We start from the raw sequence: 18,238 nt of genomic DNA, 5'->3' as shown, positions 1-18,238 counted from the left end.
TACAGAGGAATGAGGTAGATTTTGTATATGACACTGCAAATTTTACGTGCGTTGTTAATTCTGGCTAATGGAACAAATGAAGCCTGAAACATCACTGGAGGCAAAAACGACAAAACTGAAGCTGTCCTACCTTGGGCACATCATGAGAAGGCAGGGTTCTTTGGAAAAAACAGTAATGCTGGAAAAAATAGAAGGCAGCAGGAAAAGATGAAAACCAAATAGGAGGTGGATTGACACCGTCAAAGAGCCCACAGGCGTGAGTCTGCAGGAGCTGAGCAGGGCTGCTGAGGACAGGTTGTCATGAACATCACTCAGTCACAGGGTCACCAAGAGTTGGAGCCAACTCAACGGCTTATAAGAACACCACTGATAGAGCTTTGATTTGGTCATAGGGTTCTTGGAGCTATGGGATGATTTGACAGTGGGTCTTTTATTTCCATATTCTCAAATGTCATCCCTCCTTTCCAGTTCTTTCCTTGTTGTATTCCATATCACCTTTTCTTTTCTTTTTTTTTTTTTCTTTTTTCTTTTAAACCGTGCTCTATCCATAGCATGGCTCTAGTTTGTAGTTGGGCTAAGGACAAATCTGTCTGTGGAATTCTCCTGACCATTGGTGCTAAACTTGGAAGACTGTAATTTGTTTCCTCTTTTAACAAAACTCTTTTTTTTGCTGTTTCCCAGCAGATATATGGAGTGATCACTCCTTTCAGACCGACCCAGATTTGCCTCCTGGCTGGAAGAGAATCAACGACGTCGCCGGGACCTATTATTGGCACATACCAACAGGAACGACTCAGTGGGAACGCCCTGTCTCCATCCCTGCCGACCTTCAGGGCCCCAGGAAAGGGTCACTTAGTTCTGTAACGCCATCTCCCACCCCAGAGAATGAGGTAAAACGGAATGTCTTTTTCACCACTTAGTAGAATGTGTGTAACTTGTAATAATACCTCTGTAGACTCATTGCTTCTGCCCCCCCCCCCCCCCCCCCAGGTCGTCCAGGTAAGCTCTTTATCACGCATGTTGCATTCGAAACCTCAGCGATGCCACCTCTTAGTCAATAGGGTTAACACCATCTTTCAGGGGTGTTTTCATTTTTGGAATGGTTTTTGATCTCTTGAAACACTATTTTAGGTACAAAAAGTAAAAGGGGCTGATTAATGAGAAGTGGTGACGATTTCCCCAGGGCTCACGGAGGCAATATTTTACTCTGTAGGTGCCACTGCATGGTGCTGACTCCATAAAATATTTACACGCGGAAGAGCATCCCTTGGCCAGACGCCTTATAATTACTGCCTATCTTATTGTCCTGGGGGTCATGTGATTTCATGGAGAGGGTGTCTGTAAGAATAACCCTTGAGAGCCCTTAAATGCTTAATTTCTTTTTTTAAAAAAGAATCTGTTTATTTAGCATAAGTGACATTATTTTAGAAATAATGAGCAGCATAAATTACTACTCTCCCTGAAGAAGAGATTTGAATGTTTAAACAAAGAATTGAGGCATTAACAAATTCCACTGTGGTATTTATTAATATAAAGAGTCCTGCTGTGAAGCTTTGTGAATCCTGATAACAAAATAGTCAAGGGAATTACATTTGGAAAAGGCCACAATTAAATAAGGGATTTTTTTTTTTTTTTTTTTTTTTTGAGAAAAGTGATTTGATTGCTGACACCAAGACATTTCTGCTTTTTTCTGACCACAGTCTTGTTCTTTAGACAACCCATTTTCTTTTACTTTGGGGACATAAATGACGTTTGAACAACATCTCTTACCTGCAAAGCTCCTCTGTATACAATATTTGCAACTATTATCGCCCTTCCTGTAGGAAGCAAGAAAAAGACATCTTGTTTCCTGCATCTTTGATTATTTACTTGCTGTGCCCTGGGAGGCAGGAAAACCTACATTCCAGCCACATCCTGCTGTTCTGGGGCTTCAGCATCTCACCTACCCAGCCTGGACCCCGGGTTCTCCATTCTCAAAGTGCAGGGCTGGAGTGAGCTGTATCCTCACCGGGAGACAAGGGCCATGGTTTTTTGATACTTTTTCCTTATAATCAGGCACATGCTTCAGTTCCATTGAACCACTTAGGATTTCTTTGTTTATTACTGGGAGATTTTGATAATATTTTATTGAAGCATCATATTCCATCTCCCTGAGCAAATCCCATGCAGTCACTTATTCGTCTCATGTTAGGTGCACTGAGGGATAAAGATGAACCAACACAGCTCTGGTGCTCCAAGAGCTGGGCTCCAAGGGGAGTCCTCTTCCTACCCCAGCCCAGGTGCACCTTGGCGTTTCTCCCCGGGCCCCAGAGAGGCCTCCCAGAATCCGAGCCAGCTGGGATGCCAGCGTCTACTGTGGGGCACAGATGTCCTCTACGTTTCTTACCTGTACATCTTGGATCTTGGGCTTCATTCCCCTTTGGTGACCCTTCAACAATCTTCATCAAGGAGAAGTGCCCAACGGCCAGAGAATGACAGGGTAGGAAGGGATCACCTGACACCAGTACCCATCTGTTAGAGAGAGGGAAACTGAGGCATAGAGAGGTCAGTGATTAGCAGCCACACTGGGTGTAGAGCTCAGAGCTCCTGAATTCTTCTGCATTTTAGGCCAGAGTCCTCTCAGTCCTCTTCCTTGGCTTTGGGGTTTCAGACTCCTCTGCTTTCGTATCGTCCCAGAGGTGAGGAAGAGAGAGCAACTTTGAGATCCTGTTTCTGCTCAAGGAATCTCTTACCCTCCTTGGAAAAAATGAAGTCCTTTGTAAAGCTTGCCTCCTGGGGCCCGGGTTGAGTGTGGTGGAGTCCAGGAAGGCATCCCGCGGTTTCTGTGGCTTAGATTTTCATTTCTGTCATTACTGCAGGAGGCTTTCATTTCCATGTTTTGGGGACAGTGCAGCACTGGTGGGCAGCTGGCCCAGGGAAAAGCGCCAGGTAGCAGAGTCCACCTCTCATTCCTGAGCCTCTTTCTGATGCCCCCTTTTGCCTCTTCTTTCCCTCTCCATGCCTGTTCTCTCCTTCCCATCCACTGGCCAGGGTCCCTTCCCATGGCCCGCCCTCCCTGCCGCCCCTCCTGGAGTTCAGTGTCCCCTCACGCAACCCCAATGCTCAGCGCCCAGCTGGAACTTATGACTTATTGTGGCTTTCAGGCTGTTTTCATAAATGTCATCTCATTTGTCCCTTCAAGACTCTTCATGTGGCAGGCAAGACCGCTGTTACGTTCCCTATTTAAGAGAAGAGGTGCCCGAGGCTCAGTTACCTGCGGTGCCACGCAGCCGTTGTCGGGGTGGGCGTGTCTCCGCCTCTGGGACTCCAGAGTCTGTGCTCCGCCCAAGGCTGTGCGAAGGTCCGCCCGGCTGTTGGTTCAGCTCCTCTCTTCTATTGCTAACCACGCCATTGTCTTTGACAAAGTCTTAGCTTTCCAGGGAACTTTGTTAATGGATGTGTAGTTTCTGAGGTTCCAGAGAGAGTTTGACTCATAATCAGCACTTTAATAGACCAGTAGGATCAGTGTCCTTCTGATCAACCTTTCCATTGTTTGCTTCACACACATTTTCCCCCTTACATAAGGCCGTCCATTATGTCAAAGAACCAAGAAGATTTAAAGGCAATACATTAAAATCATAGGGGGTAAGGGGTAAGGAAGTAGAGAGAAGAGAAAGGGGAGGAAATGTTTGGGAGAGACCCAGCCTGCCATATACCCCGGGCGTGCAGATGCTGCAGTGGCTGTTGAAGCGGTGGCACTAAGGGTAATCGAGTGTGAACGGGGCCAGGCTCATGCCTTATCACCCTACTCCTCATGTACCTGGTACTATAGCTGTTGTTCTCTTCTTACACTTGACAACACTGAGACTAAGAGAGGGGAAGGAGCTTTTCTAAGGCCACACACCTCATCCACGGTGTAGTCAAGCCTGAATGAGGGTCTGCTGGCCCCCACCCCTACCCCAAGCTTCACTCTGTTGTCTATCAGGGGGCTTGGAGAGCCTGGAATCTCTTTCCCCACCCCAAGGGAGGGCTGTGTCATATGTAGAGCCTTCTAGAACATGACTTATGTTGATTACATTGTGTCTCAGGTGCTAATAACAGAGAAATGTTGAAAGAGAAATGATTATTTCTCTGACACCATTTCTTGGATCCCTAAATAGAATCTCTTGCAACTAATTTGGAAACATGAGAGAAAGCAAAATGTTAAGGGAGAGAAGAAACTTGTAGTATGTTGTGTTAGAAAGGCATATTTTATTCAGCTTTTCTCAGCTGTCTTTAAAAAAAAAAATCAAATAAGTGCCAAATCTGTTGACTAAGCTTTACAAAAGTTTAGGACTGAAGGCTTCCTTACAGTTTGACAATTTTACATCTCACATTCCAGAGTTTACTGGGGAAGTGTTAAGCACAGCGGATTATGTTTCCTCTGCACATGCCGGCAGTTTTTTCGAAAGCTTATAAACTGGCCAGGAAGCATTGGCTGCGGAAATTTGGCCTGTGAGCATCTCCCCCCAATTCACTAATTTGTTCCAAATTACTTAGATGTTGAATTTTAGAAGAGGGAGCCACACAAAGTATTTTTATGAATAACTATTAATCCATAGGCAAGCCTTCCCTATACCTTTCCAACTGAAGATGTTCCTCGGTTCCTTAGGAAGTGGTTATGGAGGAGAAAGTGAGTTGCGGAATTGCTTTCCAAGATCTCAGAAGAGAAATAGGGAAGAAGAAAGCTCTCAGTAGTCCCGGTTATGCAATTGAATTCCCTTCGCGGGTTCGCCCTCACACGGCTTCTGCGGCGTGGCTGTGAAGGGTGCCATGCTCCGGGGCTGGGCAGTCCCCCCGGCACACTGTCTCTGAGGAGCTAAGGCTCCGGGCCTCTCCCAGGACCGAGCATGCCGCCGCCTGGGCAAGATCGAGACGAGCACCGGGAGAACGTGGCTCCAGATCCGACTCTGGCACTGGAACGCCACCCTGCTCTGCTCCCTCAGAGACCACCCCCTGGGAGGTCCTTGCCCATGGAAGATGGTCTCTTCACTTCCTTTACCGCCCCTTTTTCCCGTCTCTGTGTCCGTGGCTTTGCCCTACCCACCTTGTCCTCTCTCATTGTCTTTTTGTCTCTTCTTCCATATCTTACTCCCAACACCCAGACTACAGACTGGGGTGGCTGCAGACTTTCTGTAGAACCAAAGAATCTCTGTTGGGTTGTTGTTTAAAAAAAAAATGTGTTTGCTAAAATATTGTGTTCTCTCTTCCTAATTAAAAAAAAAATTAAATGAATAGAATATGTAGGTCTTAAAATTTAAAACAAATTGCGTTTGTCTTCCATTGTCCTTAATTATTAAAAAAAAACAATTATGGTTACTCATGGGAGAGAAAAAAATTTTTAATGACTATTTTTTAAATACAGAAGGGAAAAAAAGGTCTTTGACCTAATCGTAATATAAAACATTAGTTTCCATTTTTCCTTACTTGATTTTTATGTGGAAGGGTTTCCTTAGGAGTGCCCATGTTATTTTAGGTTCTTGCAAAATCACTATATAAGACCTTTGTTTATTTAAATTTGTAAAGGACGATTGTTGGCGATTAGCCAGCTGACTCGTGTCTTCAGAGCGTGAGAGCTAGACTTGTGTCGTTTTAGAAGTATAGCCAGCTTTTACTCTACAGGGACCCTTTCTTCCAAAGAGTAAATACATTAAAAATTTTTAAACCCCACATTCTTACAGAGAACTTTTTATTAAATGCGGAAAGTTTTTCTGAATACTTGTTTTTAAAAATACTCTTCTTTCACCTTCTCCAGTTCTAACAGAGTGTCTCTTATCATTAGCAATATCAGATTATTTGTCAGACGTCTACCCTTTAAAAAAAAAATTCCTCCACAAAAAACACAATTATCTTAGTCTTCCTAATTCATTATCTGATACCCTTTTTCCAGTTTGACTTAAATGAAAACCCAATATTGCTCACATGTAAATGGCGATGATGATTGGGGGCTAAATAAGATTATTTTCTTTTTTAAAAAGAAATTTTATCTTAAAATTCTATTTTCTTCTTGATCCCCCTGCAGTGGCGACTCTAAACTTGTTTTAGTCTCTGACCCATCTGAGATGATGAGAAAAATTGGGGGTTATCTCCCCAGGAAAACACATGAACAAACCCCACACCCGTTCCCCGGGGCTCGCGGGTGTCTTCGGCTAACCCGTGGCGACTCTCCCGCGTTACTAATTTTCCCCTCAGTGAAAACCGAACACTGCTTTTGGAGATGGAGTAGGAGAGAAATTACAGGCTGGGCAGCATTCATATTCTTTTATTGAATAAAAGAGATTATTTTAAAAAGTAAATACAGCGGTCTAAGTTCTAATTTATTTTGAAAAATTGCAGGTCAGGTGCCTCATCCAAAAAAGAAAGCAACATCAGCTGTGCAAGACAGATAATGGGTAGAAATTTTGCAATGAGTTTGCCCTCATAGAGTCCTGTAAAGTTAGATAAATGCATCTTTCAGCACACGGGATAGTTGAACTTAGCTTCTTCAACTTTGAGTGGTTTTAAAAATTGTATAATTTACCCAGCAAGGCTATCATTTAAAATTGAAGGAGAAAGAAAGTGCTTCCCAGACAAGAAAAAGCTCAAGGAGTGTGTTAACACCAAACCAATACGGCAACAAATGCTAAAGGGCTTGCTTTAAGAAGATGAAGAAGAAAAAGAAGAAAAAAACAGAGGAAATAGTTAAAAAATAAAAATAGTTAAAAATAAAATGGCAATAAATATGTATCTGTCAATAATCACCTTAAAGGTAAATGGTTTAAATGCTTCAACCAGCCCTGGCTGGTGTGGCTCAGTGGGTTGAGTGCCAGCCTGTGAACAAAGGGTCACTGGTTCTATTCCTAGTCAGGGCATATGCCTAGGTCCCCAGTAGGGGACATGGTGCAAGGCAACCACACATGGTGTTCTTTCCTTCTCTTTCTCCCTGCCTTTCCATCTCTCTAAAAAAAATAAATAAAGTCTTTTTTTAAAAAAATGTTTCAACCAAAAGACGTAGGGTAGCTAAATGGATAAGAAAACAAGGCCCATATATAGGCTGTCTCCAAGAGACACCCCTCAGATTGAAAGAACCACACAGACTAAAAGTAAAAGGATGGTAAAAGATATTTCATGCAAATGGGAAGGATAAAAAAGCTGAGGTAGCCATACTTACATCCAACAAAATAGACTTTAAAACCAAGGCTATAGTAAGAGACAAAAAAAGGACACTACATAATGATAAAGGAACAATTCAAGAGGAGGATATAACCCTTGCAAACATTTATGCACCCAACATAGGAACACCTAAATATGTGAAGCAAATCTTGATGGATATAAAGGGAGAGATCAACAGAAATACAGTCATAGTCGGGGATTTTAAAACCCCATTGGCTGCCATTGATAAATCTTCCGACAGAAAATCAACATGAAGACAGTGGCCTTAAATGACACACCAGATCAAATGGATTTCATTGATGTCTTTAGAGTATTTCACCCTAAAGCAGTAGAATATACATACTTTTCAAGTACACATGGAACATTTTCTAGGATAGACAACGTGTTAGGACACAAAACAAGTCTCGATAAATTTAAGAAAATTGGTATCATGTCAAGCATCTTCTGTGACCACAATGTGATGAAACTAGAAATCAATCACAAGAAGAACACTGAAAAACACACAAAGACATAGAAGCTACAAAACATGTTATTAAACAATGAATGGATCAACAATGAGATCAAGGAAGAAATCAAACAATACCCTGAAATAAATGAATATGAGAATACAACAATCCAAAATCTGTGGAACACAGGGAAAGCAATCCTAAGAGGGAAGTCCATAGCATTACAGGCCTATCTCAAGAAAGAAAAAGCTCAAATAAACAATCTAACTTTACACTTAAAGGAACTTGAAAAAGAACAACAAAGCCCAAAGTGAGTAGAAAGAAGGAAATAATAAAGATTGGAGCAGAAATAAATAGAATAAAAAAAATACAAAAGATCAATGAATCTAAGAGCTGGTTCTTTGAAAAGATAAACAAGATTGACAAACCTTTAACCAGACTTATCAAGAAAAAAAGAGAGAAGACCCAAATAAATAAAATCAGAACTGAAAGAGGAGAAATAACAACTGACACCAAAGAAGTACAGGGATTGTAAGAAAATATTTTGAACAACTATATACCATCAAACTGGACAACCTGGACAAGATGGATAAATTTCTAGAAACATGCAGTCTTCCAAAACAAAATCAGAAATTATCAGAGAATCTGAATAGACAGATTATACCTATTACAATTGAAGCAGTAATCAGAAAACTCCCAACAAACAAAAGCCCTGGACTGGATGGCTTCACATGTGAATTTTACAACATCCTGAGAAGAACTAACACCTCTCCTACTCAAATTATTTTTAAAAAATCAAGAGGACGAAGGCTCCCGAGCTCATTTTACAATGCTAGCATTTTCCTAATTCCAAAACCAGATAAAGACACTACCAAAAAAAAAAAGAAAATTATAGGCCAATATCCCTAATGAACATGTAGGCTAAAATCCTCAAAATATTAGCAAATTGAATACAGCAATGAATCAAAAAGATCATACACCCTGATCAAGTGGGATTTATTCTGGGACAGCAGGGTTGTACAACATTCAGAAATCAATAAATGTGATTTACCACATAAACAAAGTGAAGGATAAAAACCATATGATTGTATCAATAGATGCAGAAAAAGCAATTGATAAAAATCCAACATCTATTTATGATAAAAACTTTCAGCAAAGTGGGAATAGAGAGAACATGACCTAAAATAATAAAGGCCATATATGACAAAACTATTGCCAGCATCATACTCAACAGCCAAAAAATACAAGTGTTCCCGTTAAGATTGGGAAAAAGACAGGGATGTCCATTTTCACCTCTCTTATTCAACATAGTACTGGAAGTTCTAGCCACAGCAATGAGACAAGAAGAAGAAATAAAAAGCATCCAAATTGGAAAGGAAGAAGTAAAACTGTCTTTATTTCAGATGACATGATACTGTACATGCAGAATCCCAAATATTCCACGAAGAGACTACTAGGACTGATCATTGAATTCAGCAAAGTTGCAGGATACAAAATTAATATTCAGAAATATGTTGCATTTTTATATGCCAATAACAAACTAACAGTAAGGGAAATTTTTTTAAAAATCCCATTTACAATTGCTTCAAAAAGAATAAAATACCTAGAAATAAATCTAACTGAGGATATAATAGACTTATACTTGGAAAATTATAAGACACTGAAGAAAAAAATTGAAGAAGATACAAATAAGTGGAAGCACACACTGTATTCATGGATAGGAAGAAATAACATCAATAAAATGTCCATGCTACTCAAAGCGATCTATAGATTCAGTGCAATTCCTATCAAGACTCCAGTGGTGTATTTTACAGAACTAAAGCAAATATTTCAAAAATTTATATGGAATCACAAAAGGCCCCACATACCAACAGTGTCCTGAGAAAGAAGAACAAAGTTGGAGGAATCATGCTACCTAATATCAAACTATACTATAAGGCTATAGTAATCAAAACAGCATGATACTGGCATAAAAAAAAGACACATAGATCAATGGAACAGAAGAGAGAGCCCAGCAATAAACCTATACCTTTAGAGTAAATTAATATTTGACAAAGGAAGCAATCACATACAATGGGCTAAAGATGGTTTATTCAGTAAATGGTGTTGGGAAAATTGGACAGATATGTGCAGAAAAATGAAACTAGACCACCTCCTTACACCGTACAAAAGAATAAATTCAAAATGGATCAAAGACTTACATGTTAGACCCAAAACCATAAAAATCCTAGAAGAAAACATAAGCAGTAAAATCTAGGACATTGCTTGTGGCAATATTTTATTCGATATATCTCCTGAGGCAAGGGAAACAAAAGAAAAAATATACAAATATGACTACATCAAACTAAAATGTTTTTGTACAGCAAAGGAAACCATCAAGATAAAAAGACAGCCCAAGGAATGGGAGAACATATTCACTGATACATCTGATAAAAGGTTAATATCTAAAATTTATAAAGAACTTATAAAACCCAACACTAAAAAAACCCAAACAATCCAATTAAAAATTGGGCAAAGGACCTGAATAGACACTTCTCCAAAGAGGACATACAGATGGCCAACAGACATGAAAAGATGCTGAATGCCACTGATCATCAAAGAAATGCAATTAAAACCACAATGAGATATCACTTCACACCAGTCAGAATGGTTATTGGCAATAAATCAACAAAAAATAAGTGCTGGCAAGGATGTGGAGAAAGAGGAACCGTTTTTGCATTGTTGGTGGGATTGCAGACTGGTACAGCCACTGTGGAAAGCAGTGTGGAGATACCTCAAAACATTAAAAATGGATCTGCCTTTTGACCCAGCGATCCCACTTCTGTGGATATATCCCAAGGAACCCGAAACACTAATGTGAAGGAATATAAGCACCCCTATGTTCATTGCAGCGTTCTTACAATCACCAAGACAGGGAAGCAGCCCAAGTGTCCATCAGTAGATGAGTGGATAAAACATCTATTGGATATTTGCACAATGGTATACTACTTGGCCATAAGAAGAAGAAAATTATACCCTTTGCAACAGCATGGGCGGGCCCGGAAGACATTGTGCTAAGTGAAATAAGCCTGTCAGAGAAGGACAAATACCATATGATTTCACTAATATGTGCATTCTAATGAACAAACTGAACTAAGAGCAAAATAGTAACAGACTCATAGCTAGAGAGCAGGCTGACAGCTATGGGTAGGGGTGGGGGTAGAGGGATTGAGCAAAAAGGAAAAAGGACTCAGTGATGTAGACAACAATGTGGTGAATGCAGGGGTGGAGGGTAAAAGGGGGATAAATTGTAATGGAAAAAATACAATAAAAATAAAAAGTGGAAAAATTGTATTAATGTTGTGAGGAAAAGTTATGCATCATGTTCCCCCTTATTTTCAAAGAACTTTTAGTTGAAAAGTTTCCTTTGGTGATTTATTACCTGAGAAAAGAGATTCGCCCACTATGTCAGTGCAACAAATTTATAAGGATGTCCTGGCTCTTATTAGCATTATTTCCCCAAGTCTTAGATGAAAAATATTTGAATATTGACTCAAGCTAGTGGAAAATTTAAAATATGTCCTTCTTGTCCAAGATGAATGGAAGTTGTTTAGACTGAAAGATGTAAGAGTTCTACCAACAAGGCAAGACATCATGCTTTGTTCTATAATTATGTTAGTGATCAAATATCGTGATCAAATATTAATTTGTGAAGAGGCTGTGTATCAGAAGTAGAGCTTTTTATGAACTAGAGGAACGTATGTTAGCTTGTTCAGGGCTATTTTGGGTTTGGTTAAAACTCAGCAAGATGATGTCAGGCTGTGTTCCTTACTCTCTTTCTTCTTCATTGTCCTTTTTTTTTTTTCTTTTAAATGATAATAATTTGACCCCTCTGCTTTTTATGCACTTAGCCATGGCCATTCCTCAGTTCCAAACCAGCACATCAATAAGTGTCATTCCTAGTTCCACCCCTACCTCAAGAAAACAGTTCTGTTTGGTTAATGGGAGAGAAAAAGGTTCCTATGGAATTAGGAGGAATAAGGTGTGCCTAGCACACCTAAAGTAGAAAATTTAATATTTGGAAGCATCCTGTTTGCTTGTAAGACTGCGTTTAGAAAATAATTCCTCTGTCTGCTAATAATGTTTAGTCCTTTGTTTTAGTAAATAAATTGCCAACTCTTTCCTCCTGCCTAGTCTTTAGGTAATAATATAGATTTGGACAAAGTGAGCTAACAAGTTGCTGTTAGAGTAAATTTGTTCCCTAACCCATCCTGTGAATATCAATGCTAACAACACTGTCTTGTTTTTTTTGTTTTTTTTTTCCCTTTTCCTTTCTCTCTCTCTCTCTTTTCCCCCTTAAATCAATGTGCTTTTTTCCTGTGTGAATAACTATATGTCTAGAAACAGCCATGGAGTGATTTTGCTGTTCTGAATGGGGGAAAGATTAATAGTGACATTTGGAAGGCAAGTATATTGTCAGCTTTTAGATCGTTTAATATTTTGTTCTTTTTGCATGGCTGTGGCTGTACCTTTTTCTTTGTGAATATCACATGTTCTGCAGGGATGGAGTCATGGGGCTTCTTGCTAGGGATGTCCAGCTTACACACATGTGGCCTTCTTTTTGGCGTCTCCTGTTGTGAATGACTTCAAGCTGAGTGCCCCAGGTTGCCTGTTGTCTTGTGAGCAGCACATTGCATGCCTTCTTCCGCCTAAGCTCCTGTGCACTCTGCCTCAGGCCGGGAGGACTCTTCTCCCTCGCGATATTTGAAGCCATGGCGTGGGTCCTCTCCCATTCTCCACTAACAGACATCTGTTTTCCTCCAGGATTTGCATGCAGCCACAGTTAACCCAGACCCCAGCCTAAAGGAGTTTGAAGGAGCAACACTACGCTATGCATCTTTGAAACTCAGGTAGGGCGCTGGAAGGACCAGCCGTGAGGTATATGGTTTCTTGCCACCAGTGTTTGCAATAAAATTCTAAATGCCACTTTCTGTTTTACTTTATAGAAATGCCCCACACGCTGATGATGATGATTCCTGTAGTATCAACAGTGACCCAGAAGCCAAGGTCTGTAAAAACGTGCTTTCAGCAACTTGATTATAGACTTGCATCAAAGTAATGACTCTGGATAATGGCCCAGTTTTACAAACCATCACCCCAGAGCCACTTATTAAGTAATTATCGCTCAATCCACTCTCTTTTCTAATCTCCCCAACACTTAAAGTAAATCCCCAGACCAAGTTAGCTTTGGGAGGACTTCTGTAGTCATCGTGACTCTGCCTGGATCTCAGTACCTCAGTTCTTTGCACAATGTTAAGAAGTTAAAATTATTGTCTGACAGGATGGGCTGCAGAAGCCTTTCAGGGTAAACCAGGTTCTGCCTTGCAGAGCTGAACAGGCAGAATGAGACCCCTCATGCCCGCCTCCTCCAGGGCGGCCTCACACCCAGGCAAGGGGAAACCTCTTTGCCATTCCTGTCATAAACACAGGCATGTTTTATGATGGAAAGTGGGAGTGAACTTTTGCCTTTGGACTTCTGGTGGGGTACCAGCAGGGCAGCATTATGGGCATAGGGTCATGTCATCACACAGGACCCTGTGCTGAGAATCAGAGCCCTAGGCCTGGTGTTTAATGCAATGCAGTCGCCATCTTGAAATTCTTAATAATTTTGTCTTTGACTTTGTGTGTTATTAAGTGAAGCCCAGTGGGGCATTGGAACATGCCCCAGGGGTGGAGACCTAGCTTCTGTGCGGTCCTGCCACCTTCCTACCCCTGTCCCCACCCAGCAACCTCTGTTGCCTTCCACCCCTGTAGGGACCCAGGCATGGGCATGGGGAGAGTCACTGTTGGGCACACCGCTCCGTGGCGTCTCGGGAGGGTCAAAGAGGCCTGTCTGGCCCAGGATGGCAGCACCTGGGGTGCGTTGTGGGTGACTCAGCAGGACGAAGCCTGCCTGCTCTCAGTCTAGGTACCTACTGTGTTCTGGCACAGATGTTGCAATATACTTGAGGGACACCTGTCTGCTCTGGGTTGGGGGTAGGGGTGGGTGAGTCCATGGGAAAGGGGGATTCCCGGCTCCGGCCAGGGCACTGTGCATCTGTCCAGCAGCTGGTGGGAGGGAGAGCCCAGGGGATGATGGCCTGTGGGGTAGGCGGGGCCCCGGGCACCGACGACGCTCTGCACTCGCCCTACAGGGATCCCCGTGCCCAGGGGCACGTGACATTAAATAACCAGAAGGAAAGTTTCATGTTTTAATACTTTTATAGCATTTATTTCCTGCTCTTTTGAACTAGGGGCCCTGCCTTTTTGTTTTGCGTATTTCATTTTTATTTGCGAATCAGGAAGCTTGTTCTAGATATTTTTCCTAAATCTCAAAGACCAGTGTCTATGAATAAAACAGCAAGTAGTTTCCCTTAGTAGTAGCTACACCTTGCAGGTTCAAAACCGTGACGCTTTTGCCAGAAACTGCCGAATTGCCTTCTGTTCTGTAAGACACAGGCTCGTGGTTGAAATTTCTGTGGCTCCTAGCCCACGTGGTTTTATTCCAAGCACAGCCTGATTGCATGGAGGCTGCGCAAGGGCCAGCGGGTGTTCTGAACAGGCCTTGGCCTGAGGCTAGCCTGCTGGACTTTACAGATACATTTTATGGCATGGAAGGGATGCAGTAGAATAGGAAGGTAGGATGTGAATAATTTGCTTTGCTACCAGGTGTTTTACAAGGGCCATCCGCACAGGCTGGCGAGGAGGGCTGAGTGGCAACAGAATCTGTCTCACTCTTAAGGGCTGGGACAGTGATGTCTTGTCCACGTGAAGCTGATAAGAGAGGGCAGAAAGGGAATGGATGGAATCGGTACCAGGAATGGAGGCCTGGTTGAAGCACCACTGAAGTCGGTGCTTTCTTTTTCCCTCCAATGGTATGGCTTACCGAATTTTTTTTGTATTGTTTTAAAGATTTTATTTATTTATTTTTAGGGAGGGGATGGGAGGGAGAAAGAAAGGGAGAGAAACATCAAAGTTTCTCTACTGGGGGACCTGGCCTGCAACACAGGCATGTACCCTGACTGGGAATCAAACTGGTGACCTTTGGTTGGTAGGTCGGCCTTCAATCCACTAAGTCACACCAGGCAGGGCTGGCTTATCGAATTCTTTATCAGCCACCTTCCTATGGCCAGCAGCCTGTTCCCACACCTGTTGTGAATTTGTTCCTGTTGACAAGGAGGTGTAGCTTTGTCGTAAGTTACTGAAGTTGTGCTTGGTTCTGAACAAACAAGTACATGAATTGTATTATTTATTGTATATGCTATTTTGTTCCATAAATGTTGTGAGAAGACTTAGGCGAACACTTTCTGGAAATGGCACGGAAGATGTTTGCATTGAAGGGTGAATGACCTGAATCTCTGAAAGGGCACCTCAGAATCTTGAAGGGACTTCTGCAAAGAACACCTGCTTCTAACTACCCCACCACCCTAGGTCTGAAGGTCCCCATGCTGTAGAAAGTCACTGTCACTGTTGAGGACCCCAAGTGTACTGGGAGGGGAAAAGGGTTTCCAAACCCTACTTTGTATGAATCACACTGTGTGTTAGGTAGAGCACCCCAGTTCCTCATAGAATGTAATGGTTTTTCTAGTGCCTCCTTATAAAATAATTGTAGTCATGAATATTTATTGAGTGCTAACTTTTTGCCAGGCACGATTCTAAAGTCTTTGTTTCTATTGAGTCTCAGCCTCATACAAATGTAGTGGGCCAAGCATCACTGTCTCCATATTGCAGATGAGGAAACCGAGGCATAGAAAGTCCAACAGCTGATAAGCAGTAGAGTCAGGGTTTGAATCCGGGCCGTTTGGCCCCAGATCCCATACTCACAAGACTGTCTAGAGCAGGGACAGTCTTTTTGACTGTTTTCATCTCACGGCACACATAAACTAATTACTAAAAATATGCGACACACCAGAAAATTATATTTTTTGCCAATCTGACAAGAAAATTAGGTATAATTTTGATTCATTCACACTGGACAGCTATTCTTATGTTGGCTGTTGCCATTTTTTTATCGGACAGTCGAAGAGGTCAGTGCCTCTGACTAAAGAGTCAGGTGATGCTTGTTTTAAAAATCTTACGGCCCGCCGGTTTGAAAATCACTGGTCTAGAGGAACGTCTCACTTGTAGCTTTATGTAGGCAATAATGTGATCGGTGTCCCCAACGAATTCCAGATGTTTATAAAGAGAAATTTGATTGTTATCTATTGGTATTTCATAGCATTAGTCGTCAGAAATAAAGGACAAACGCACAAGCAAAACTCAGGTCCAGTAAGTCAGTGCAGGATTGGGGACCAGTTTGCGGGTCTGACATGAGGCAGAGGTGAACTCTAGACTCTAGGGGCGCAATGGATGCACCTTTTTCTGATCAATGTTTCTATCTCCCTTCCTCTCTCTCAAATCAATAAACATATATCCTCAGGTGAGGAGTAAAAAAAATAGGTAAGCTCTCCCCCTTCCCCCCAACAGTATAATTTCAACTGGTCTCCTGATAAAGGTGGGGCCCGCAGTAGTAGGAGCCCGGGGCTGGAGTGGAGATCATCTGCGTTGCTGGTGGTTGGCAGGTCCACACGCATTGCCACCCCCAGGCAGATGGCTTTGTTGACGTCCCTTTGTGGACGCCGAGGTGTCTTACTGTGCTTCTCCTCAGGTTGCCAGTCATGCCTCCTCTCAGGGAATGGGGCCAAGAGAAGCCCTGTGAGGAAAGCCAAGATGTTCTTTCAGAATTACAATGATTTCAAAATCCCAACAGCACTAAATGTAATTATTGTTATTATTATTATTAAACATTTTGAAGAAGCCAGTGAGTTTAGAACCGACTTTAATGAAGCCAGTTTGGAGACGCGCCGCCCCCAGCCCCCATCTCCCCTTTTTAGTCTCTCCTCGCCCCTTCGCTGCCCTGGGGACCAAAGAGGGGACAAATGCCAAGAAGGCCAGGATTTTCCAAATGTTCGAGCTCTGTAGAAGTAAGCGACTTCTTTAGATAAACATTTACATTTTTCAGTCTGCCATGGGTGAGGAAACTGAGGGCCCCACCCCCCAATAAGCAGAAAGTATCTTACCTTTAGGGGAAAAAATATTTAATTTCATGTGCCATGAAATTCTAAATACAGTCCCTGAGGAGTGATTACTGAAAAGATTATTGTAGAAAATGTCTTCCTTATTCCCTAAATGAGATTTGCATGGTAAAAAAATAAAAACTATTTTTAGACTATCAGGATGTGGATACTTGGAGTCCTCTCCAGCCACTCTGAGTCTGGGCATCTTGGTAATAGTTCAGTGAAGCCTCTAAATAGCAGTGGCAACATAAAATGACCACCTACACCTCTCTCTCTCTCTGTCTCTGTCTCTCTCCCCCCCCACCCCGCTCCCTCTCTCTCTCTCCCCCCCCTTCCCTCCACCTGCTAAAAGCAAAGTATTTTTATAACTCTAAAAATGTTTTACGAGCCTACCTATTTTTTTTACTCCTCACCTGAGGATATATGTTTATTGATTTGAGAAAGAGGAAGGGAGATAGAAACACATTGATCAGTTGCCTCCCACTCATACCCCAACCAGGGATCAAACCCGCAATCTAAGTATGTGCCCTGACTGGGAATCGAACCCCTATCCTTTTGGTGTACAAGATGACACTCCAAACAACTGAGCCACCTGGCCAGAGTGAGCCTACCTAATTTTTATACAATAAATGTTATTGTAGATGATAGCAATATATATGTTTATATATAATTCTGAGCTCTTTAACTTTTAAAAAATTACAGTTTATGAAAGAGTGGCAAAGATGCAGTTTCCATATATCCTTCACCTATCTTTCCTGAATAACATCTTCATACTCATGGCACAATTGTCAAAACTAAGGAGTTAATATTGATACCATATTATTAACTAAACTATGGACTTTATATACATTTTCCTTTTTTTTTTGATAATATCCTTCTGTTCCAGGACCCAGTCTAGGATACTACATTGCATGCAATGAGCTCTTTAAAATTTACTTCACATATTCCTTTCTACAATGCTCAGATTTGCCATTCTTATTTCCATCGTAATATCCCATGAAATTTATAAGCACCAAAGTTCACCTAGCCACCCACGGCTACAGGAACAATTTCCAGTGCTCCAGAGTAGATCTACAACTTCATAAAAATAGGTGACTATTTTTTCTTTTAAATCATCACTTTGGTATAGGTTGCTAAAACTGATATTACCAGGTCAAAGGCTATCAGTTTATAGCTTGTCACCTATTAAAAAATCGCTCTCAGAAAGGCTGCAGCAGCATAAGACTTCATCGGAAGCACCCTAGAACACACCTCTTTGTCCACCGCCTACTTCATTCCAGGCTTTGCCATTTTTATTTATTTATCTTTGTTTTATTGCATGTGAGTTTCTACTTCCTAGTTTCAAATTTCCCGTTCTTAAATCATCATCGAGACTGGATATTTCTTACAAAACTCTTTGTGTTTCTGTCTTAATTTTTTTCCTTTTATTTTTCTATTTTTCTTTGTAGATTAAAAATTTTATTGTAGAACAGTTTTAGATTTACAGAAAAGTTGCAAAGATAGTACAACATTCTCTCCTACCTGTCCCCCAGCTTCCCCTCATGTCTT

The 18,238-nt window shown here is 41.6% G+C and overlaps 1 protein-coding gene across 10 annotated transcripts in view; it reads left to right on the top strand.

The window, feature by feature from the left end:
• Positions 1-18,238, top strand: part of APBB2 (amyloid beta precursor protein binding family B member 2) — a 318,370-nt gene that overhangs the window by 207,126 nt on the left and 93,006 nt on the right. For 4 of the 10 annotated variants that reach the window (XM_054582091.1, XM_054582092.1, XM_054582090.1 and 1 more), the window contains 4 exons: positions 682-890; positions 11,997-12,059; positions 12,420-12,505; positions 12,602-12,662. In XM_054582091.1, the coding sequence (XP_054438066.1) occupies positions 682-890; positions 11,997-12,059; positions 12,420-12,505; positions 12,602-12,662 (419 nt within the window). The remainder of the gene's footprint in view (positions 1-681; positions 891-11,996; positions 12,060-12,419; positions 12,506-12,601; positions 12,663-18,238) is intronic. The other 6 variants (XM_054582094.1, XM_054582089.1, XM_054582097.1 and 3 more) reach the window with 3 other exon arrangements.

The sequence above is a fragment of the Pteronotus mesoamericanus genome, unplaced genomic scaffold, assembly GCF_021234165.1.
Source record: "Pteronotus mesoamericanus isolate MK-2021 breed Mesoamerican mustached bat unplaced genomic scaffold, CSHL_Meso_final contig_68, whole genome shotgun sequence".
Classification (NCBI taxonomy): Eukaryota; Metazoa; Chordata; class Mammalia; order Chiroptera; family Mormoopidae; genus Pteronotus; species Pteronotus mesoamericanus.
This window is presented reverse-complemented; position numbering and strand designations above follow the sequence as displayed.